Genomic DNA, 25,000 nt, shown 5'->3' with positions numbered 1-25,000 from the left:
GCAGGAGAGGCAGGCAGGCAGGCAGGAAGGCATGAAAGGCAGGCAGACAGGCAGGCAGACAGGCAGGAGAGGCAGGCAGGCAGGCAGGAGAGGCAGGCAGACAGGCAGGAGAGGCAGGCAGGCAAGCAGGAGAGGCAGGCAGGCAGGCAGGAAGGCATGAAAGGCAGGCAGGCAGGCAGGCAGACAGGCAGGAGAGGCAGGCAGGCAGGCAGGAGAGGCAGGCAGGCAGACAGGCAGGAGAGGCAGGCAGGCAAGCAGGAGAGGCAGGCAGGCAGGCAGGAAGGCATGAAAGGCAGGCAGGCAGGCAGACAGGCAGGCAGGCAGGCAGGCAGACAGGCAGGCAGACAGGCAGGAGAGGCAGGCAGGCAAGCAGGAAGGCATGAAAGGCAGGCAGGCAGGCAGACAGGCTGGCTGACAGGCAGGAGAGGCAGACAGGCAGGCAGACAGGCAGACAGGCAGGAGAGGCAGACAGGCTGGCTGGCAGGCAGGAGAGGCAGACAGGCTGGCTGGCAGGCAGGAGAGGCAGGTGGTCAGAGCGCCTGCCAAAGGGGCGCGCATGCATCCCTTTGCATGACTGCGATCTCGGGCTGAAAAAGCGGCGGGGGCTTCCGGTTGGCTGCGTTTGTCACGGCGGGCGGGGCGGCCTCTCGCGCCTTGGTTTTTTTCCCATTTCTTTCTCTTTCTCTTTCTCTCTCTCTCTGTTTTTTTCCTATTTCTTTCTCTCTTTCTCTTTCTCTTTCTCTCTCTCTCTGTTTTTATTTTCTCTCTCTCTCTGTTTTTATTTTCTCTCTCTCTCTGTTTTTATTTTCTCTCTCTCTCTGTTTTTATTTTCTCTCTCTCTCTGTTTTTATTTTCTCTCTCTCTCTGTTTTATTTCTCTCTCTCTCTGTTTTTATTTTCTCTCTCTCTCTGTTTTTATTCTCTCTCTCTCTCTCTCTCTCTCTCTCTCTCTCTCTCTCTCTCTCTCTCTCTCTCTCTCTCTCTCTCTCTCTCTCTCTCTCTCTCCCTCCCTTCCCCTTCCTCATATCAATCTATCCATCCCTCCGTCTCACCCCCCCCTCCCCGCCTCTCTCCCCTTCCTTCCCCCTCTCCTCCTTCCTTCCCCCTCTCCTCCCCTCATCCCCCTCTCCTCTCCCTCCTGCAGGATATCGGCCCCGCCAGCGTCTCCCTGCGAGCGTCGGCGCCCTTGCTCTTCCGTTCCCTCGTAGTACGTCGAGAGGGGGTGTGGGGGGGGGGAAGGCAGGGGGGGGGAGGGGGGGAGAGTAGCGGGTTCGTGAGCGGCTCTCGTCACGTTGATTGAGCGGCGGCGAGCGGAGAGTGAAAGTGGGGGAGTGGGGGGAGTGGGGGAGTGGGGGATGGGCGGGGGGAAGGGGGTAGGGGTAGGGGTGGAGGAGGAGGAGGAGGATGGAGGTGGTGGATGGGGGAAGGGGAGAGGAGGAGGAGGAAGGAGGTGGGAGGTGGGAGGTGGGAGAGTGGGGTCGGGTTGAGGGTGAGAGGAAAGAAGCGAAAAGGGGAAGGGTAAGATGCAGAGAGGGAGGGTGGAAGGGATAAGTGAGAAGGGCGAAGCGGATGGGAGAAGGGGGAAGGGAGAAGTAAGGGAGGGGTAAAAGAGGTCGAGGCGGAAGGGAAGGGGAAAGGGGGAGGGAATGTCAAGGGTGGGGCTGGTGGGGGGGGTTGGGTGGGTTGGGGAGTCACTGGCAATTGAACCAGAAATTGTAGCGGAACTGACAGTCGTGAGCAGTGAATGTATTGGGGGGCGGGGGTTAAGGGCGGGAGGGAGTGGTGGAGGGGGAGGGGAGAAGTAGAGATGGAGGCAGAGAAGTAGAAGTGAAAGGGGGAAGGGGAGGGAAATAGAAGAAGGGGAGGAGTGGGGAGTAGAGGTGGAGGAGGAGGGGAAATAGAAGAAGGGGAGGAGGAGTGGGGGAATAGAGGTGGAGGTGGAGGGGGAGGGGGGAGGGGGGAGGTGGGAGGTGGAGGGGAAATAGAAGGAGAAGGGGGGAGGAGTGGGCAAATAGAGGTGGAGGGAGAGAGCAAAAAGTGAGATTGGAAAGGAAAAGTTGTAGACGTGAGTCACTGATTGTGGGAAGAGAAATCGTGAGTGTGTAAGAGTAAGTGCTTTCTTCTGTTCGCGCTTATTCCGTTTCCTCCATTTTGTAATCTCCGTCTTTATCTTCTCCTCACCTCTCTTCTTCTTCTCCTTAATCATCAGCTCCCATCTCCTCCTCCTCCTCCTCCTCCTTTTATCATTACTCCCTGTTTCTCCCTTGTCACCATCTCCCTCCTCCTCCTCCTCCTCTTACTCCCTCCTCTTCTTCCACCCCCTCGTCCTCCTCCTATTCCTCCTTTTCCTCCTCCTCCTTCTCTTCCAACTCCTTCGTCTCCTCTTCCTCTTCTTCCCTCCTCTTCTTCCACCCCCTCGTCCTCTTCCTCTTCCTCCTCTTCCTCCTTTTCCTCCTCCTCCTTCTCTTCCAACTCCTTCGTCTCTCTCTTCCTCTTCTTCCTTCCCTCCTCTTCTTCCCCCCTCGTCCTCCTTCTCTTCCAACTCCTTCGTCACCTCTTCCCCTTCTTCCACCCCCTCGTCCTCCTCCTCTTCCTTCTTTTCCTCCTCTTCCTCTTCTTCCCTCCTCCTCTTCCTCTTTCTCCTCCTCTTCCTCCTCCTCCTCCTCCTCCTCCTCCTCCTCCTCCTCCTCCTCCTCCTCCTCCTCCTCCTCCTTGATCGTGAAGGCGCAGAGCATGATAAAAGGAAAGTGACAAAGATAGTGATACTGAATTTTGATGGGCATGATGAATGAGGAGTGTGACAAGGATGATGATGAACAGGGTGCTAATAAACTTGATAAAGATGGGAGGGAGGTGCGCAGCGCGTGTGTTGGTGCGTGCGTGCGTGTTTGAGAGCGGGGGTGGGGGTGGGGGTGGGGTGGGGGTGGGGGGTGCAGAGGATGGGAAGCACGTGTTGCGAAGTAAAGGTTGAAATTTGCATGAGTTACGGGCCCGCGATTGCAGTTCCCCCCCCCCCCCCCCCTTCCTTTCCCTGCTACGTGATAAAGAAAGAGAGAGAAGGAGAGAGGGAGAGAGAGAGAGAGATAGACGTCGTCCAGAGTACAGGTGAAAGTGTAGCCCCGGGTGTGTAGTCCACGGGGCGAAACACCGGCGCGGTCGTGCGCTGTTTCGAGTGCTTTTTGAGGAGGGCGGGGGCGGGGGCGGGGGCGGGGAGCTTGTCTCTCTTTCCCTTTTCCTCTCCTCTGTACATGCATGTATATACATGTATGTATGTATATACATGTATGTATATATATACGTGTATGTATATATACATGTATGTATGTATATACATGTATGTATATATACATGTATGTATGTATATACATATATATATATATATATATATATATATATATATATATATATATATATATATATATATATATATATATATATATATATAAATACATAGATACATATATCAATATAAATATACAAATACATATATATAACTATACAAATACATACATAAAAATATGAATATATATATATATATATATATATATATATATATATATATATATATATATATATATATATATATATATATATATATATATATAAACATACACACATGCATGTATAATCATACATACATATACATATATATACATAAATATGTTTATACATATACACATATATATATATATACATATATATATATATATATATATATATATATATGTATATATATATATATATATATATCTATATATATATATATATATATATATATATATATATATATATATTACATACACATTTATATACATATAAATATATAAATACAGATATATGAATATATAAATACATACATAAATAAATATACAAACACATAGATATAAAAAAAAACTATATATTCTATATATATTTTTTTTATCTATTTGTTTGTATATTTATTTATGCATGTATTTATATATTCATATATATGTATTTATATATTTATATGTATATAAATGTGTATGTAATAAAAAAAAAGATGTGTATATATGTATGTATATACATTGTATATACATTGTATATCAGACGCGCGCGCGCACACACACGCACACGCACACGCGCACACGCGCACACGCACACATACATACATACATGCACACACATACATGCACACACATACATGCACACACATACACACACACACATACATACACACACACACGCATGCACACACATACACACACATACACACATACACACACACATGCATGCACACATACATGCACACACACATACACACACATACACACACACATACATGCGCACATAGATATATGCACACACGCGCGCGCGCGCGCACAGACGATGTATGCATCTATTTGTATATCTGCCCCGTTTTGTGACTATTGGATTGTTCGCGGCTAAATATCTATTTTTTTTCTTTTCTTTTCTTTTCTTTTCTTATCTATTCATTTTTTCTTTTCTTTTCTTTTCTTTTCTTATCTATTATTTTTTTCTTTTCTTATCTATTCTTTTTTTCTATTTTCTTTTCTTTTCTTATCTATTCTTTTTTTCTTCTTCTTTATCACAAGAGGTATGGCAGATTTTCGCATTTTTTCACGTCGGCGAGAGATGTTCCTGTACCTGTAACCGTGTCAGTTCCGGCGGCGGTTTTCTTATCGTTTGTGTCGCTGGTCGTAACCGTTTCTCGGGGCGTCACGATTTCCTGTTGTCCGCGCTCTTGCAGGGGGTTGGCTGGTGTGTGTTCTGGCAGGTGTCTTAATTGTCGCTCTTTATGATCTTTAGGCTTTGGATCTGGCTGCTGTTGTTGGTGTTGGAGGGCGTAAATAACATGTTTTTTTTTTTTTTTTTTTTGTTATTGGCGAGTTAGAGTGATGCGTTGTTTGGTTTACAAAACTGTTTTTATTATTATTATTATTGTGGATACTGGATCGTTTCGTTATCGAGAAGTTGTCGGTTTTGAAGTTGGGAAGGGTGTCGATTTTTTTGGTATTTGGTATCGTATTATATTTTATTCCATGGCATTGTGCGTGACCATCTTGCTAGGATAACACAGGAGGCTTCGAACGATGTCGCCACTGCCTCTGGCTCCTCCTCTTCGCCTTCTCCCTCTCCTTCACCCTCTCCCTCGCCCTCTTCTTCCCCTCCCTCGCCTTCCCCTCCCTCTCCCTCACCTCCTCCTCCCTCTCCCTCGCCCTCTCATACTCCCTCTCCCTCTCATACTCCCTCTCCTCCTCCCTCTCCCTCTTCTCTCTCCTCCTCCCACTCCCTCTTCTCTCTGCTCCTCCCTCTCCCTCTTCTCTCTGCTCCTCCCTCTCCCTCATCTCTCTCCTCCTCCTTCTCCCTTTTCTCTCTCCTCCTCCCTCTCCCCCTTCTCTCTCCTCCTCCCTCTCCCTCTTCTCTCTCCTCCTCCCTCTCCCTCTTCTCTCTCCTCCTCCCTCTCCCTCTTCTCCTCCTCCCACTCCCTCTTCTCCTTCTCCCTCGCTCTCCCTCTCCCTCTTCTCCTCCCTCGCTCTCCCTCTCCCTCTTGTCACTCCCTCTCCTCCTCCTGCCTCTCCCTCTCCTCCTCCTGCCTCTCCCTCTCCTCCTCCCTCTCCCTCCCGCAATTACCTTCCCTTGACCGGCTTGCCCCCCCCCCCCATACCACCCAGCGTGTCACAGCGTGCGCCTTTCCTCCCGCAGGCACACGTCAAATTTCCGCCCGACTACCCGTACTCGCCGCCGTCGGTGCGGTTCCTGACCAAAGTGTGGCACCCCAACGTCTACGAGAACGGCGACCTGTGCATCTCCATCCTCCACCCGCCCGTCGACGACCCTCAGAGCGGGGAGCTGCCCTGCGAGCGCTGGAACCCCACACAGGTGAGGAGGCGCCGATCTGATGTGTGTGTGTGTGTGTGTGTGTGTGTGTGTCGTTTTGCTTGGCTCTTGGGTGCGTTTTGTTTTTGTTTGTTTGTATGATTGATTGAGAGTGAGTGAGTGTGTGAGTGAGTGTGTGAGTGAGTGCGTGAGTGAGTGTGTGAGTGAGTGCGTGAGTGTGTGTCTGAGTGAGTGCGTGAGTGTGTGTCTGAGTGAGTGCGTGAGTGTGTGTCTGAGTGAGTGAGTGAGTGTGTGTGTCTTTGTCTTTGCGTGTGTGTGTGTGTTTGTGTCTTTGTCTTTGCGTGTGTGTGTCTTTGTCTTTGCGTGTGTGTGTGTCTTTGTCTTTGCGTGTGTGTGTGTCTTTGTCTTTGCGTGTGTGTGTGTCTTTGTCTTTGCGTGTGTGTGTGTCTTTGTCTTTGCGTGTGTGTGTGTCTTTGTCTTTGCGTGTGTGTGTGTCTTTGCCTTTGCGTGTGTGTGTGTCTTTGTCTTTGCGTGTGTGTGTGTCTTTGTCTCTGCGTGAGTGTGTGACTTTGTCTTTGCGTGTGTGTGTGTGTGTGCCTTTGCGTGTCTTTGTGTGTGTCTTTGTCTTTGGGTGTCTTTGTGTGTGTCTTTGTCTTTGCGTGTCTTTGTGTGTGTCTTTGTCTTTGCGTGTCTTTGTGTGTGTCTTTGTATCTTTGTCTGTCTGTAGGTATGTGTGTGTGAGATAAGGGGTATATGTATATGATAGGATGTGTGTTTAACTGTGTATGTGTGTGTTTTTTGATATTGTGGATGTGTGCATGTGTACCTTTGATAAGTGTGTGTGGGTTTGATAGCATATGTGGGTTTGTGTGTATGTGCGTCTGCTTGTTTGTGTCGTTATTTGTTAGTTTGTTTTGTTGGTTTGAATGTTTGTGTGTGGATGGATGTGTGTTTGGGTGGGGGATGTGTAAGAATGTGTCTTATTTGTTATGCAAAAGATTTGAGCAAAATTTAATGAAAGATTCTTTTTTTTACAATTTTATTGCAAAGAAAGAAACCTTGTGGTACCTTTAGATACAAAGCAAGTCAGTGAAAAGATAATGTTAATTTAGTAATGACTAGAGTAGACAAACATTGTTGTATTATGTTTTGGAGTCAGATTGGAGAATGTAATCACTTGATGTTCATATCCAAAGATTAAAGTGGAGAAATTAGATATTAATCTGAATGAAAGATCTGTCAGTTTGAAGAGGATTCTTTAATAATTAGCTAGTTGAATAGTGAATTATAGTCTTCATAAAAAATTGGGCGTGTTTAAGTATTTCTTGTCTGTGTATGCGAACTTGTGTCTCGACCTTTTGGAAAATAACCTTCATTGTGCCTGTTCCAGAATGTGCGCACAGTTTTGCTGTCAGTGATCTCCTTGCTAAATGAACCCAACACCTATTCTCCCGCCAACGTTGATGCCTCTGTCATGTATCGCCGCTGGAGGGATTCCAAGGGCAAGGACAAGGAGTATGAAAATATAATCAGGTAGGTGTTCGTGATTCCTGTAATGTCATTGTCTGTGTCCCAGGAATGTAGCACTTTCTGTCAGTCTTTGTTATACTTTAGATATGGCTTTACACTTTTATGATTATCACATAGATGTGTGCGTGGGTGACATAAACACACTCACACACGCACACACACACACACACACACACACACACACACACACACACACACACACACACACACACACTCACACTCACACTCGCACACGCACACGCACACGCACACACTCACACGCACATGCACAACCACAACCACAACCACAACCACAACCACAGATGGGGGAGGGAGAGGGTCAGGAGATTGTTTTCTCAGAAAGTTCTTTTGTTTGTGTGGGAGTGTGCATGTGTGCTTGTGGAATATTTTAAAGCACTCAAAGTAGTGGTTATCCAGGGTTATCTGTTCGTACCAGTTATATTGAGTTCATTAAATTACCTCAAAGTGTTTTATAGTTATGCAGTGGGGTTGATATTGTATCTATCATAAATAGGTTTTCCATCCTAGCGTAAAATTATGCTATTAATGGCTAATGCTTCAAACAAATCAATGTGCTAGACATCAAAGATCATATAGCACTATATTAATGGGATGTACCCAGTGTTGGCCGACCACTGGCAGAACACTTATTTTTCTGCCCTATTCTTGAGGTGGACCTTAGTCTTAGTCTGTTTCTAGGCATTTTGCGTCTGCTTCTGTCTGGGTATGGGCTTGGTATGACCGCACCCAAAGGGTTACCCTATGGGGTAGGAATATCCACTTACATGCTTAATCACACAAACAGATACACAGGGTATATAAACCTCATTTTCAATTGCTTTTATGCCCAAGTGAACTGATTTTTCCCTCTGCCCAACCAGGAAACAAGTGACTTCATCGCGTAGTGAGGCTGAGCGTGATGGCGTCGTAGTTCCGCTGACTCTAGAAGATTACTGTATCAAGACCAAGGTCAAGCCTGATACAGAACCCGTAGATATGGCGGACTTCTATGACGATGACTATGATATTGACGATGACGATGATGATGACGAGGAGCTTTCAGATAATGGTAAGTGTGGTGGCTTGTCATGGTTTACATGTATGGTTGCTACATTGTGGATTTTTAAGATGTCAGTTTGGTGGATGCCAGTGGACCGGGTGTAAATATTGACATGGATTGGGTTTTGTTTTGATATTCATAATTGGACTGCTCCTGAATTGTTAAGTCTCATTTCTTAGATTCCTTATAATTATTTTCTTCATCCTGATCTACGTGCTTTGTGTCGGTTTACTTCTTATTGAGTTGTAGTTTGGTGTTTGTCTAACATACATTTTCTTTCCAACAGATATCGATGATGGAGATGACAGCGGTAATGGAGAATCGTGATAGGCTCGTAGACTGAATATGGTGGAAGTTGTAGTTGAAGGCCCGAATGCTTAAACATCCCCAGGGGAATAGATTAAAAAACATACAAAAACTAAAAAAAAAAAAACTAAAAAAAAAAAAAAAAATTCCCCCATCTCATTTTAACTTCTCTTACATCTCTCCAAAAAAGGCAAAATGAGCTTTGTTTGAATTAAGAGAAAAGAAGACAAATAAAGGAAGGATAGTTAATATTGCTCTTACCACGTGGGTATTCAACCCTGCATTGAGTCTCCAGCCGTGCTTTAAGGATTCGGGCAGAAGAGAAGTCAGGTCTGAGGTAGTGAGACCATGAGCTCCCCCACACATCACCGCCACTGTCAACTTGCCCCTAATATGTATATATATTTTTTTCCATTTTTTTTTTTTTTTTTTTCTTTTTCTTTTTTTTTTTTTTTTTTTTGTAATCCTTCACCACATTAATAGCATGCCATTCTAGAAAGGATATACATGATTATGTGGAGTTTAATTTCATCTTTACATTGTGTATCTGTGACAAAATGTAAAGCCCACAAATACAGTGATCTTCATCCTTGTTAGAATACGGTGGAGACATCTGTTGTTTCTGCTTGAAGGCAATGTGTTAAGGCTGTAAAAGGTTGCTGGCTTGATTGTCCTTGTGTCAAGCCAGTACACGTTGCAAACATGAATGGAGTGCTTGGATTTGCCGATTGATATATCTGTATGTGTGTAATACATCTAAGAGAGCAAGAGAGAGTGTGTGTATGTATGTATGTATTGCCTGTGTGTGTAAGTGTGTGTGTGTATAGTGTTTGGGAAAAGAATGAATGCCATTAATAGAAAAATTGTAATTTCATGTGAATATACAGAAAACATCACTGATTGTCTTTTATTATTATTATTATTTTCTTATGTCATTAATTTATTTGAGATGACAAGTGCTGGGAGATAATTTTAATAGAAAATGACTCATTTAAGTCTTTCTTATTTACTGGCCTCAAGGGTCCCCAACATGCGAAGCATATTATATAGACTTTTTTTTTTTTTCTTTCTTTCTTCAATTGTATTCTTCTATGTGATGACATTTATTAATCTGATCTTACTGGCAGTGTACCAATTAACACAAAATGCCTAAGCCTGTCTGCCTCAACATTAATTTTGTTCATCCAATTTTTTTTCAGTAGGAATCGGAGATCAGGTGGTTCAGTTGATCAGAAGGTATTATTGAAAAAAAGCAAAAAAAAAAAAAAACTCAGCCTTACAGTTTTGTGCCTGGATGACAAGCAAAGTGTATACTGAGTATTGCCGTTGGCAGCTGTATGAGAGACACAGGTATTCATATGCAGTACACAACATACAATACACACACACATTAAATAAATATATGAATAGTTTATATGTATATGAGTATTTGTATATGTATGTCCCCTTAGCACCTGGTGCTCACTATACAAGTCGAGGAGACTAGGATGTTCTTACTAAGCAGAGAGGTTGTATCCCCCGGATGCCAAGTGCAAACGCCGAGATCTCCAAGAAATTTCTAAAGGGTACTCAATGTTAAGGAGTTTGAATTTGTATATAATGTATATGTATACACATCTGTACATGTATACATTTATGTACATGTTTATGTATACATATATGTATGTACACATACATAGATACATACATACATACATATAGATAGGTAGATATTAAATATATCTATTCAAAAGATCACACAGATTCTCAAAATAAATACACACACAAATCATAAAAGAGTAGGAGCATGCATGTATATGTATTTATTTTACATGTGCACACATGTTTTCACATACAGTAATACTGATAAGGTGAAGTGGTTGGACTCTGTACAATAAGGCAATACTTTTAGGTGAACAATATTTCATGTCATCATTTAGTTTAAATGTTGTGTTTGTGAGAAGAGAGGGAATATACAGGTTTGGGTTCTCCATTGGACATTTGGTGATTAAATTGAGGAGATGCATAATTAAAGATGTTTAAAAATATTCAGTATTTTGAGTTGTATTTTGTAAACAAGCATTCAGATCATACCTAATCTGTGTGGAAGCTGCAGCTGCCTCACTTCTTCTCACAAGTGTTTATTCCATCCAGACTGAGGGATATACTTTTTCAGCATGTACAATTAATATGAAAAAAAAATCAATAAAAATCTTGTAGATATAAATAAAACAATGTTTCTCTTCCTATGATTTGCTTTTTTTTTTTCTTTTCTTTTTATTTTTTTTTATAGAGAGATAGTAACTTCTTTTGATATCACTTTTTTCTGCAAATGCCACTCTAAAAAGCAGTATATATATAATCTCATGGAATATGACTTTGACGATTTGAATTTGTTTTTAAGCCACCAAGAAGATGAGGTAGAAGACTTAACTGCCTTAAGGGTTCATTGTACATAATTCATTGTCATATTTATAATCACCATTTTCTGTGGATTAATGCTAGGAGGTGTGTTACCAAAATGGAAGAAAAAAGGAAAAAATAGTAAATTTCCCTATTATGCAGTCGTGAAAAGTGCCAGTGTTATGTTGAAGAGTTGTCTTGTCTGTTTCTTGCATCTCAAGGTGAATATTTTTTACGAGGAACTGAAAGAGCACCTGCTTACTGGTCCCTCCATGAAGTACCTTTTGTACATCGTATTTGCTCACTTTTCTTTGGTCTATAATTTCTGTATGCTTTTTTTTCCTTCTTTGTATTATAGCTTCACTAGTTTTTTTATAAGAATAATAAATGAAATAGGGTAAGATTGGAGGAGTTCCTGATAGGTGTTGTACTTTTTTTTGAATTATGATTATGTAGCCATTTCTGGATTCCTTGTATTTTTGTATTGTCTATGAGGAAGGTGTTAATGGAATGCACTTTTCAAGAAAAAGAGAAAGTCACAAGCTAATGTGTACTCCAAGCTTTTCAGCAACAGTTCAGGTATTTAATTTGTAGCACAGATCAGATACATTGTTTTATGAATGCTGGTACGCGTTATGGAAACCGCATTTGTAACTAATGCTGCTCATAATTTTTCGTTTGAATTCCTGAGCCATTTGTCGTACAGTAAAGGACTTGGCAACAGACTGCTGCACTTTTGTAAGGTGACTTGTAATGACTGCAGGCTTCATTTAGTGGAATAAAGAAATTGTTACAAAATGAAAGTGTATTTGTCTTGAGTACCTCAGAAGTAGGAAAAAAGAGTGAAAAAAAGTGGTAACTTCAGTGGCCTTTTTTCATTTGAAGAAACATCTTCCTTCATATATCTTCTCTCTCAACCTGGTAATTTTTAGGTACAAGTTAGTATTAATAATAAAACCAAGACCCCTTGCCCCTTTGACAAAGTGAATTGCAGACAAAAAGGTAAAGCAGAAAAATCCAGTAAAAATCAGTCAATATGCATGCAAAAGTAAATACTCTCAAGATCTATAGACAAACAATATCACTGAACATTTCCATCTGGTATTCTATAGATAATCTGGCCTCAGATTTAAATCTTTCACATGTTATAATCATACCCAGTGTATTCAGGGTACAGATTTTTAGCTTTATTACATACAGGTGATAATCAGGAAGGAGGAATTAACCTTTTTTCTAATACTTGTGAATTTTTGATATCTTGAAAGGCAAACCACCCAAAATAATCAGCTCAGTGTCCAGAAAAAGAGAGTTGTAAGTATTTCTCATTTCCAGCAATCAGAAAGTAAAGCTAACTGAATTTTATATATATCTCTATTACTGAACTTCAAAAGCTCGAGGAAGAGATAAAAGAAAGAAGTATAGCCGTAATCAGTAATTATTTAAAAGGTTGCAGAAGAAAAAAAATGCTAGCTATAATGGAGGTCCCATAATGATTTGAGTAATGTGTATGAAAAGTTTTGTCTAGTAGTTTATAAGTAAGGAACAATTCCAAAATAATTTTGATGAACTCGAGGAAAATGGTATATAAGAGAGAGAAATTGCGCCATGAATGTAAAATATTAAGATTTTGGGACCTGTGTCATTTATCAATGGGGTCTAAACCTATTTACTTAACCTGATGCTGCCGAGGGTTACAAGTGCGTACATACAGTGCTCAATATATATTTAGTTTATTAATTCTTACACAGATGGCTCTACAGGTACCAAGTTACCAGTCGATTTGATTTTCGGAAATATTTTCTGGTATCTTATATTACTGTTAATAATGTCAATAGTTTGATATTTGTAATGATTATAATAGTAATAACAGCATCGATATGGATAGTAGTAGTAACCTAAGGTTTTTCCTTTGTGGCTAATTTCTTGGGGAGCCATCTATGTGCACAGACATTTCACAAAATACTACAGTGATCACATTTTTCAAAGTTTGGGTTAGAAAAGGTCAAAATATGTGTTATTTTTATGGTACAATGATGGTATTTGTTACAAATATGCTTTCAAGTATCCTCGTGGCAGTGATAAGCCCAGATTTTTACACTCACACTCACACTCACACTCACACTCACACTCACACTCACACACACACACACACACACACACATGTACATGTAATATAAATTAATATTCCTTGTAGAGGTGTAGTTTTACTGTGATTGAGAATGATTGTTAATAGTAATGCCTTCATTACAGTCAATATTACATTATTTGAATTGTTATGGCAAATAAGAATATATATTTTGAAGGTAGATATGTACTGGATTGTTATTTCCATTATTTTTTGGTCGAAGTCCTTAAAAGATTCAAGCAAATTTTTAGCATTACCTTTTTCTTTCTAGTTTATTACTTTTGTTGATCTTCGTTTCCACCTACGAGGATCCCTCATGGCAAACCGCAAAGGATTCTTATGAGGGGGGAAGAGGAGACTTGTGCCTGGGGAATAAAGGTAAAGGTAGGTGGAGGTGAGTGTGTGGTAGGGGAAGAAGAGGTGGAACGTTTAGTCTGCTGCGGGTAGTGCGGGGAGGGAGAGGGGACGGTGTTGGGGCTGTAGTTGAGATTGGAGTGTCTGGATTTAGAGTGGCAACAGAATTTGACTGGGGAGGTAGGAGGTAGAATTGGAAATGGGAAAGTACATAGGTATAGGGGAGGGTTTAGGAACAATTTGGGGTGAATGGGGAGGGGCAGAGCAAGCGACATTACTAGAGTAGGGAGTATGAGAGAAACCTTGTCGGCGTGCTTCCTATCTGGCTTCACGTAGAGTGAGATCATTTTTGTATCTGGGAGTTGCTACCTCAGACTTGTAAGTGGGACAGCCTCTATAAAATACATTATGGGTGCCGTCGCAGTTAGCACATGTACGTGTTTGCGCAGGGCAGTTTGATCGGTTATGACCAGGTTGGGCACATATGGGGCATCGGTCTGTGGAATGGCAGTGTTTGGCAGGATGTCCAAGGCGCCAACAGTGTTGATATTGATGAGGAGGAGGTTGGTATGGTCGAACAGGGAGAATTTATCAACCAATGTAGATACGAAAGGGAAGATCATGTGTACGGAAAGTAATTTTGGCAATGTTGGTCGGGTTCTTTCGATGACCTCTAGGAGGAATGGAATAGCAATGTACTGAATTCGCGTCTTGGTCTTTGAGGCATCCTAGTAAGTCTTCTCCACAGTCTGACCAATCTTTGGTATCAACTAGGCAGTTTGCTGGGGAGATAGAGACAGTTCAGGTACAAGTATTAAGAGTTGGATGAGGTTCTGCAGGAATGGGGTTGCCCTAGAGATCAGTTAGATTTGATAATGCTATAACTTCAGTTTCAGATGTGACTTACGAGACGGGAATGATCACGTCGGGTACGGAAAGGGATTTCTGCCTACTTGTTTTTGGAGGCATTGTTGAAAGAGAAGTGTTGCCTGAGTAAGGAGCTAAATAGAGTATTTAAGATATTTGTAGGGATGGTGGTGGTAGACGGTCAGGGACGTGTGGAAGAGGGAATATTGTTGAGGGGGGTAGTATTACGGAGAGATGGAGAATAAGGTTGTAGGGTAGTAATACGGGAGGATGGGATGTTTGATGAAGGTTGTAGGGGTAGAGGTGATGAAGTTGAGGAAGTTGGGTGGGTAGGAATGTCTTCTGGAGACTGATTCTCTGCTTGGGTGGATAATGCACTAGTAGGCATTGAGGCATGGGTAGTAGTTGTAGTGTTGAGTCGTGGTCAAAGGAGAGCCTGGGGTTTGGGAGCCAGGAGTGTTTGAATTGGTGGGGCTATTTGATGAAGGGGCAAGCCTCATTGCCTCTAATATGGGTATTACTTCTTCAGTACTGGCCATGGGAAGCCTTGGCTATGTTGGGGAAATAAACAGTCCACCCCTCAGGGTCCCCTTGAAGGGTAAGGGCTAGACAACTAAAACGGGAATACCGTGTCCATGGTTCCCTCAGGACGTTCAGGACTGGCACAAAGACCTTTCATCCTTTCAGCACATCTCTTACACCTTAGGAAGTAGATAGGAGAAGGGGTTGGAGAAGGGACGGAAACGAAAGAGCTGGAGGGAGAAAAGACCACGTCGAAGGCTGAAGCCCTAGGCAGGGGAGATCCCTACATTGGGTCTCAGTCTCCCCACGACAACAATGGGCAAGGGATTGGGGGGGGGGGGGTGAAGAAAAGACCAAGCAAAATTAGTTGAGGCAAGGGATTGGCCCAAGGCAGGGGTAATCCCTTGCATTGGGCCCCAGTCTACATCTCCTAAGCCCTCCCACGATTATGAACAAGGTATTGGGAGGGTCTGTCTCCTAAGCCCCTGCATGTCAATGTACTTTGTAATGAGGGATTACTTTAGCATATTCCTCGAATTCTACATTCACTAAAGGGTGATCTTTTATTTAGCATTTCATATAACTCTAAGTTATGAGTGAGTCATATTTCATACCATTTGCATATAGGATCTGAGTTTGGGCTGCAGCTGTGCCTTTGCTGTGATTTTTGCATTCCAATATCATTTGGTACATATTTTTTTAAAATCCCATATTTTACTGTGTATCATCCACTGCTAGTTTTTACATATTCAGATGTACTGTTTATAATGATGCCTTCGACTCTGAATATGAGAGAGACCATTCCTCAAGAAGGTGCCTTCCCTAATCCCAGAACACAAGACAAATTCACTTGTTTGCAAACCATCTGGATCCCCAGCCATGTGCATTACCATTGGATCATATTTGAACAAATTTGGTAAAGCATGATTTTCTCCATCTTGGCCATATTTTTAAAGGAGGTATAAATGAAATAGCCATAGATAAAACTTTCTTTTATGTTACAAGTCTCAGCCGTCGTTTGTATATGCAATAAATACCATCTCACTGTAGAGAGGGTTAACTTATTTATACAGTATCTACAGTAAACATGTGTCAATGGCCGATTTCAATGACCCAAGTATCTACATCTTTTTAAATTTCAGTACATGTTGAGAAAAACTGATCAGTCTCCCTGAAATGTTCAGCTTGATGATCAAAAATAATAAATTCTGATACCTGTGTTAACATTGATGAATTCCATAATGCAGTTCAACCTTTTTTTTTTTTCATAATTCTTTATATTTCAACAAAAAAATATACATTTTTAAAGATCCCTTTTTTCTGTCTACCCTACAACTAGTAATCCATCCTCAGGGAAGCTGTACTCTGGGATTTCAAGGTTAAGAGGAGCAGGACCCTTTCGGATGCGGCCAGCTGTGTCGTAGTGGGAACCGTGGCATGGGCAGTAGTAACCACCATAGTCACCTGTAGATAAGAAGACATTATTAATACAAATAACTTTATATCATATCTACAGTTTGATAACTGTAAAAAAAAAAATGTAAAAAGGCAAAAGACAAAATCTATGAAAAAAGACATCTGGACTGGCTTACGGCATTTGGAACATTGAAAACTGCTTAAACAGCCTTTTTTATTTCCAACTTTGCCAATGTTGGAAATAATAATAACACCCAAGTAAAAGTCTAAATAGAATATCCACTAAGTGTAAAAATTTCAATCATGTCTGTTGTATCAACTGAAAGCTCCTATCAATTTTTGCCTTTCCGAATGAACTTTCTTTACTGAAATAGGGTCAGTCATAATACCAAGGCAGCTTAACATTGCCCATGAAAATAAAACTGGCACCATTCAAGTGTTGTCCTGGGAATCAAATGAGCATTCTCATACATATCACCTTGTTATGAACCCCTACAATCTAGGTGACATGGAAAAATCTGGGTCGAGGGCCTGGTGACGTGAACATGCCATCATCGGACAAAGTAGCCAAGGGCTAGGTGATGTGAACAAGCCGTCATCAGCAAAAGCCTGGATGATGGAAAAGACTTGCCTCGAGTGCACAAACCTCTTGGAGTGTGATTCGACTCATCTGGCATTCAGAAGGGGGCTTTTGCATTATCCCCATCAATAAATGAATGTGGAATGTAATATACATAAGCCATGACTGGAAGAGCGCCATCTCTAGGAAGGATGATACATGATGCAAAATTACCAAATGTTACGTTTTTTTTTTTCTCTTGCACTAAATTATCTACGACATTGAGAGATGATATGGAGTCTGTGCTAGGAAAATAAGCTATTTCCATCTAGATAAATCAAATGACAAATATGGACATAGGAAAATGGCAAAAAAATTAAATTACATAAAATAACTTCGCAAAGAAGAGGCACAGAGTCGTGCCACTGCCCATGAGTGCGCAGGCCTACTTGACACATGCCTGGGACATTGGCCACTTATGTAACCCATTCACTGTATTTTTGGCCCTGTGATTTCTGTGACGCAACTGGATCCAACGGGTTTAATATAATATATACTGTATAGAGAAATATTCTAGAATATGAACTTTTGTTTACATTAACTTATTTTATCTAATTTATCAATAATAAACCATTTTGTTGTGTACATACTCCATAGCACAAATTCAAGACGGAAATTAGTCAGATGGAAAATGTTGCAACTGTTTTCGTATAGGTGGCGTTTGGTTTACAAAACATACTTTCTGAAAGCCTAAAATTCAGATGAAAAGGCAAAAATTGATGGAAAAAGTACTAGTGTTGATAGGGCCTCTAGAGATGACTGAAAGTCTCATCAACTCTCACATTTTACATAGTGAAAAGAAGCTACACTACATCTAATAATTAACTTATGTTTCTAGTTGCATGGGAAATACAAGAAAACACATCAAGGAGGATGCTAGAGAAATATAGAGAGACAGATCAGCCATTCAAGTGCTTTTAACTGTGTAAGGAAAGAAAAATGTTGCTATATATTGCGTGATGTTAAACAGACTTAAATTTTATTTATATAATCTGACGAGAAGTACAGCCATATTTTAGGAGTTGGCCATTTTACACACCTAGTAAATATTTTGTTCAATCCTCTGAAAAACTTCGGGTTAATTTATGTAAGAAATTTTCTCTAATGTTTTACGAGAAAGAAAAATGAAGAAAGATACAGCAGGCTCTATATTCACAATACTGTAACATATTTAAAACCTTCACTAGAATAAAAAAAAATGTAGGAAAGAAAAAAGATACCCGCATAAATCTTACCACACAATTTATGTAAGAAATTTTTTCTAATGTATTACGAGAAAGAAAAATTACGAAAGATACAGCAGGCTCTATAGTTACAATACTGTAACATATTTAAAACCTTCACTAGAATAAAAAAAAATGTAGAAAAGAAAAAAGATACCTGCATAAATCTTACCACACACATTCCTAAGAAATCTTGACCTATATCCTATTCCCTCTCTTGTTATCTTGGATTTTTAATAAGGATCCTCGCCTACAATGACTGTTCCATGTTGTGTAAAGACATACTTTGGCACCTCTAGGTTGGTGGGTGCTGGACCCCTCCTCACTCTACCTGACAGGTCAAAGCGGGACCCGTGGCAGGGGCAGAGGTAACCTTCTACAAGACCAATAACACACTGAATGGGTATAAGGAGAAACTGGAGTACATACTTTGATATTAATTTACAATCTCTCCAGCTATTTAGCCTTGGGAAAACTAACATTTCCTTTACGAATGATTCTCGTCTACACTTCATCAGAACATTAGAAACACATGCTGTTACTATCCGTCAGCTTCCCTCTCCATAAAAGAAACTATCAGAAAATACCTACCAGCATCAGCAATTGGGACACAGCCGAGATGGGTGCACACACCCAGCACAATCAGCCACTTGGGTTCCTTGCATCGCACATTGTCATGTTCTGGATCTCGTAGGCTGCCTACATCCACGGCACCTTCTGTGGCAACTTCCTCATCAGTCCTGAAAAAAATAAAAAAAGCAAAATTATGAGGCTGTATTCATACTGGTTATTGTAACACAGATCTTTTATAACCCTATTTAGAAAGAAAAAAAATGAAAAGGAGGGGAAGAGAAGGAAAAAACAATACATATGTACTTATTTTTCTTAACCCATTTATGACGGGTGTCCCACATAATATAGCCACGGCCGGCTATATCTATAGGGAATGCAAGTTCTCAAACCATGTCCAGTCACCTCTACTCTATCATAGCCTTCCATAGCACCTGCGATCTCCCTAACTCATTCCATTGTTTAGGTGTGTTTAAGGGGTCTATAAGGGGTATATGAGTACTTAAACCATATTCATTTTCATTTACTCTGATAGCTTTCCCTAGCACCCTGGATCACCTCTGTAACCCTTGCCATTGTTTAGGGGTGTATTTAAGGGGTCTATAAGGGGTATGAAAATTTTCATACCGTACCATCTAATTTAATAATTTACTCTGTGATAGGTTTCCATAGCACCCTAAATAAACCTGCAACCATGTACTGTTGCTTCAATATTTAACCCCCTGGATCTGGATGACGCGTTCATGAAAAAGAAAAACTTGGGCAGCTATACGGATGATGGGAACAAAGCATCAAGAGCGAAGGCCAGGGTGACGGAAAAGACTCTCCATAAGTGCACAAACCTCTTTGAGTGTGATCGACTCATTTGGCACTTAGAAGGGGGCATTAGCATTATTCCTATGGACAAACGAATGTGGAATGTAACGTGCGAAAGCAGTGACGGAAAGCTATTTCCATGCTGCGTATTGTATTCCTGGCCACTGTGACCGGTGGCCCAGGTTGCATTATGTAAAATAGAAAATTACAAAAAGACAAGTAACTAAATGTTCCATATATTTTTTCTTCTTGCACTGAGCTATTTACTACATAGAGAGTCTGTGCAAGGAAAATAAGTAATTACCATCTGGATAAAGCAAATCAAAAGACAAGTATGGATATTGGAAAATGGTGATAAAACTAAGAAGCTAAAAAAGTTTTCACAAAAAAACTCTTCAAAGGGGAGGCACAGAGTCTTGTTACTGCTCATAAGTGTTCGTGCGCGCCCGGCCTCCATGCCACACGCCCACGACGCTGGCCACTTACGTAACCATTGCAACCGGATCCAGGAGGATAAGCAGTATTTCAGGGGGTTTCTGCATCCTAACCCCTCATAAGGACCCCTTATCAGAACGCCACATAGCTACGCCATGCAGGACCTCAAGACCTTTCTAATGCGCCCAAGAACTGCTTAGGTTAGGTTAGGGAGGTTTTGGGTTGGAGTGGTCAAAAATGAGTTATGGTCAGTTTCATGTTCGTATGTGAGAGTAGAATTACCCACGTAAATTTAAACTACTGCAATTAAAAATTTGGGCAGTGCGCGAGGTCAGAACTCCGAGTCCCATTACTGCTGTGTCAGCGATGTTCACCTTTCCACGCTCTCAGGGTTATAGAGGTCACCTCCAAAAGAAAGAAAAAAAGGAAAGAAAGAAAGAGCTGAAGTCCAAGATGGCTAACTCAAGTTGCCCCTTACCTGTGTCGGACAAAGAGTGGCTTGCCTCTCCACTTGAAGGTGACAGACTTGCCTTCCGGAATATCATCTAGCTTGATTTCAATCTTGGCCAAGGCCAACACATCAGCAGAGGCCGACATAGAGGACACGAACTGTGAGACAACGGCCTTGGCAGAGTAAATACCGGTCACAGTACCACCTACAAAGCAATGTTATTGATCAATTATATTGCAGATGAGAAGAAAATGGATAATAAACTTATTTTTTATATACCATAAATATGACTCACCCACTTGTACATGAAGAGAATTTATTATTACGATATGCTGGTTCTCTGTCTTTCTATAAAACTATAGGCAATTCACCATTTGAAAATGACGATTTTGCTTTACTATTTTTATCTTCTGATGCTATCGAGGTCTGAGTTTATAACATTTCCAAAGGTACATTGGAAGTTTGATATAACTAATATTCACTATCTATGCATTTCATTGTGTCTCTTCAATGAATTGCAATGTTAGAAGACCTTTCTCCAAAAATTATATTAAAGGTGTTGTCTCAAATTCTACTCTAAACCTGTTGTGACCTCTGTTGGAACACTTAAGATATAACATCTGTTTGTTCCGGCATGATAAAGATTGGACTAGCCCTATATCTGACAAACTGCCAAAGAGATCTAAAAACTTCTTGATAAAATATATTTGTTGCTGCGGTATGACAGGCACGGAGCCAAAGTCTTCCTCTTCCATAAGAAAGAAGACTCGAGAGCACAGCCCACATCCCTCAATGGCCTCACCTCCAACCAGCATGTATGTGAAGGCGCTGCGATTGGGAGCGGATTCTCCTGCCTTGGCGCGCGTATCCTTGACATCATCACGGCGGTATGCACTGAAGTCAGGCACCTGGATGTCTGTATGCGCAAAGCGAACCTGGGACGACGCTGAAAAGCAAGAGACAGGCTAGTTAAAACTTGATTTCTAATATGGGTTTGATAAAAATTATTCTTTGTATTATTTCACTATATAAGCATCTCTGCCCCCCCCCCCCAAAAAAAAAAAATAAAAATTCTATTGAAAACTAAAAAACAAAATTTGTTCATGGTAAGAAATTCTTAACATAGGCAAAACTAATTCATGAAACAATGAATAAAGAATACTGCTTATGTAATTTCAACATTTCAAGTATACAAGTCCTCTGTTTCCCTAAATCCCAGAATCTTGCCTTTGTTGTCCTATTGGATTGTTTTCGAATACCAAAACCTACTCATAGCAGTATAGAACTCCCATTTCCATCCACATGAAATATACATGTATTTCCGACTGGCCCAAAACTTATTCCACTGAATATTTGTTATTTGATTACTCAATCTTGAAATGAATGATAAAAATGCTGTCTAAACCTTATTAAGGTGAACGACATTCTATACAACCAAGTCTGAAAGTGCTGATAAAGATGAGTAAAATGCAATTGACTTAGAGGTGTGTGACAATGAATGGAAGTCAACTGAGGATTCATATTAGAATGATTTTGGCAAATGTAGCAGTGATGACAATTTCTTGTCTTGGAGCCGATGATATGAAAGCCGTAAAAACCTAGTGCGTTGGGAGAGGGGGAAACTAATTCCATGCTCAGGATCCTATTCCAGCCACCATGACTAGCAGCGCCAGTTGTATTAAAAAATCAAATGACACAAATTACAAAGTGTTACTTATTGCACTAAATTATGGTCTATTACCATCTAGATAAACAAATCAAATGATAAATGTAGACATCAGAAAATGACAAAAAAATTTTAAACACTTATGCAGAAAAAGAGAAAAAAAAGCTGTGGCATAGTCTTGTCTAGTCACTGCACACTGCACACGTGTTCATGTGCACCTGGCCTACAAACCACACACCTATCAGAGTGACTGCTTAAATAAGTCTTTTGCCCATATTTTAGGTAAGTGAAGCATTTGGATCAAAGGGGTTAGGCTTATGCAGGGAGACACTGGCTGATGTTCTATTATGTCATGATAGAATACACTATCTTTGTGTCATGTATAGCTGAGACTGCTTTTAATAATGCATACTAAACAACTGTGCACTTGCCATTTGTTCAGGAAAAATAGCCCCTCACCAGAAGACTAAATGCCTTATCTTAACCTGTCTTAGGAAAAACTTTGGTTGATGTTGTGGTAATCCTAGTAACTTTAGGATGGGGTTTGTGTGTTCATCAGTTCAAGTTGGGGACTTAAGTTTCTGAGGAATGCTGTCCTGTTGTAAACTTTTACCGAACATTCTACTGCAGGTGCCTTATAATTACTAGTATAATCACCCCTCTGAGAAGCAATGTCTTCCAAAAAGAAATAGGAGGCTACAATGGTAGGTTCTAATTTTTATTTCTTGGGTGTAATGAATTTGAATTATTGAGTGAGCAAGCGAGCGCGTATGAACCTGAAAGCACAAACAAGGTGTTACTCTGGTCATAATGCACTTTAGTTTATATCATGGAGTTGAATTGTTGCACCTCAGTCAGTTCTTTAAATAATATAGAAGTGAATTTTTTAGTTTCACACAGCCATCCAACCTTGCTATTCTCATTTCTTATTTCATTTATGCATGGTGTAATGTGTATGATTTGTTGCCATTATGTATTGCAAAGGATGTAAGTGAAAGTATTGCCAATTGTATACGAAGTTACCTCACCCCTATAAGACTAAGTCCCTACTACTCCAGCCACTTAAGGGCATCCAGAAACACAATCAAATGAATCGAGACCTTCCTAACACTCCTAGACCCCTATCTGCTGTATTTTCCTTTCAAGGGCTCTACCTTCGGGCCCCCACCAGATTGCTGTGAGCTTCACCAGATCGCCGTGAGCTTATCTTGGCGCAGCATTAGTCACAATCTATTTTCTTCTTTTATACCGAAGTATTACATGTTGCACAACTTTTATTATCAAGTTTGAAAGAAATGCCATAGAAGATTCTTATTTTATTGTTCTACCCTTTAATAGCAAAGTCTACCTTATTCCATTAGCTTTTTGAAACTGAAGAAAATCTAAAGAAAACTTATTAACCTTTGTTACTGCACTAAAGATTGTATAGATAATGAAGAATCCCTTTAGTTATGCTGCATTCAGAACTCCCTGTCCGGCAAGTTCGACGAGATGGAAAAGACATTTTGACTGTTCAGAACCCCTACTTTGGTCTCCAGGATAAGTTGTTCATCTTGTCCATCTCACCCATATTTTATTGTTTGTGGTATAGACGGAGCTCTACCTTGTACATACTGAGGTGAAGAGAAAGTTAGCTAATTTATTGGTCAGGACATTTTGTATGATTACCACTGGGTGTTTGGAAAGAGCGAATTCCCATAGATTTTTTTAAAAACTTTGGTGCAATGGTCTGTAGAATTTCAAAAATGGCAGACATGTCCATAGAGATTCATTAGCCAATTTTAAGTATTTTTTGTGTGTGCTGGTTTTATGCACTTTTCTTATCTGTTCAAATCTTAGGGAAATTACAGGGTAAAACAGGCTGATATACCTCATGCCCTCCCGTGCTCTCAGGACTATCAAATCAACATTGTCCACGTAAATGGTACTCAGATTTTAACAATTCATTCACATAAGAATCATTAGATTACCTCTAGAAATGTTTTTTTGTGACCGTTTCTAGAATGATCTGTCATTAGTTTCTAGAAGGATCTGTCGTTCTCAGTAGCAATTACCACCTATGTATCACAATAATTATAAAACCTATGCAGTGTGTAAAATAAAGACACTGATGTCATAAAATTGTGAATTTTACTTTCGAGCTGGTTGCACGGTGGGTATGAAGGCCTCAGTGAGTTCTGAATGTGGCCTCGTTGTCCTGTTGATCCCGAAACGTTGTCTGGACAAGCAAAACAATTAGTTCTGAATACAGCGTTACTGCAGATGTATCAGTAACCTTTACACTCAACACAATACCTACTTTCCATTAACTTACACTACTCCCCATGTATATATCACTGTATATAACCACAGATTACCAATATACATCTACTATTCCTAAATTTCCTCCATAAGCTGCATGTAAATTGTGGATTTTATTACATCTAAGGAACTGATTTAGAATCTAGATAAATTTTACATAACCGTGAAAGGTAAACAAACTTGAAAAAAAAGAAGTTACACAACGCAACTGCGACTTCTCATTTCTAATGAAATAAAACCGATTTTCTTCTGGTTTCCTTCTTCAAACTCAAATGGGAGTGAACTATTACAAAAACCGGTGCATTATAGGTCCTTATAAGCTAAAATATGAATCACTCCAAATACCGAAGGAAAAATCTGCGCATTTATTTGCGGCATTAAATCTAGCTTAAGAGCAACGAAAACAGTCCCGAATAAGCAAATATGAAATGAAACAACTAATAACTGCATAAAACCGCTTAAAAGGTATAGAATGGATCGCTGCCTGAGAGAAAAAAAAACACGTAAAAGTAAAATCCATGGATCGGCCATCATGGCG

General features: G+C 40.7%; 2 protein-coding genes across 3 annotated transcripts in view; one reads left to right on the top strand and one right to left on the bottom strand.

The window, feature by feature from the left end:
* LOC113813705 (ubiquitin-conjugating enzyme E2 R2) overlaps positions 1-11,895 on the top strand; it is a 33,098-nt gene extending 21,203 nt beyond the window's left edge. The window contains exons 3-6 of the mRNA XM_070132388.1: positions 5,685-5,861; positions 7,210-7,352; positions 8,231-8,418; positions 8,696-11,895. Of these exons, the coding sequence (XP_069988489.1) occupies positions 5,685-5,861; positions 7,210-7,352; positions 8,231-8,418; positions 8,696-8,736 (549 nt within the window). The 3' untranslated portion in view covers positions 8,737-11,895. The remainder of the gene's footprint in view (positions 1-5,684; positions 5,862-7,209; positions 7,353-8,230; positions 8,419-8,695) is intronic.
* Positions 11,896-15,944: 4,049 nt separating this feature from the next.
* The window catches only part of RFeSP (Rieske iron-sulfur protein), a 9,473-nt gene continuing 417 nt past the window's right edge, over positions 15,945-25,000 (bottom strand). For both annotated transcript variants that reach the window (XM_027365744.2, XM_070132393.1), the window contains exons 2-5: positions 21,298-21,441; positions 20,523-20,700; positions 18,815-18,963; positions 15,945-16,429 (exon numbers count right to left, since the gene is read on the bottom strand). In XM_027365744.2, the coding sequence (XP_027221545.2) occupies positions 16,290-16,429; positions 18,815-18,963; positions 20,523-20,700; positions 21,298-21,441 (611 nt within the window). In that variant the 3' untranslated portion in view covers positions 15,945-16,289. The remainder of the gene's footprint in view (positions 16,430-18,814; positions 18,964-20,522; positions 20,701-21,297; positions 21,442-25,000) is intronic.

This window comes from Penaeus vannamei, chromosome 17 (genome assembly GCF_042767895.1).
Source record: "Penaeus vannamei isolate JL-2024 chromosome 17, ASM4276789v1, whole genome shotgun sequence".
In the NCBI taxonomy this organism is placed as follows: Eukaryota; Metazoa; Arthropoda; class Malacostraca; order Decapoda; family Penaeidae; genus Penaeus; species Penaeus vannamei.
This window is presented reverse-complemented; position numbering and strand designations above follow the sequence as displayed.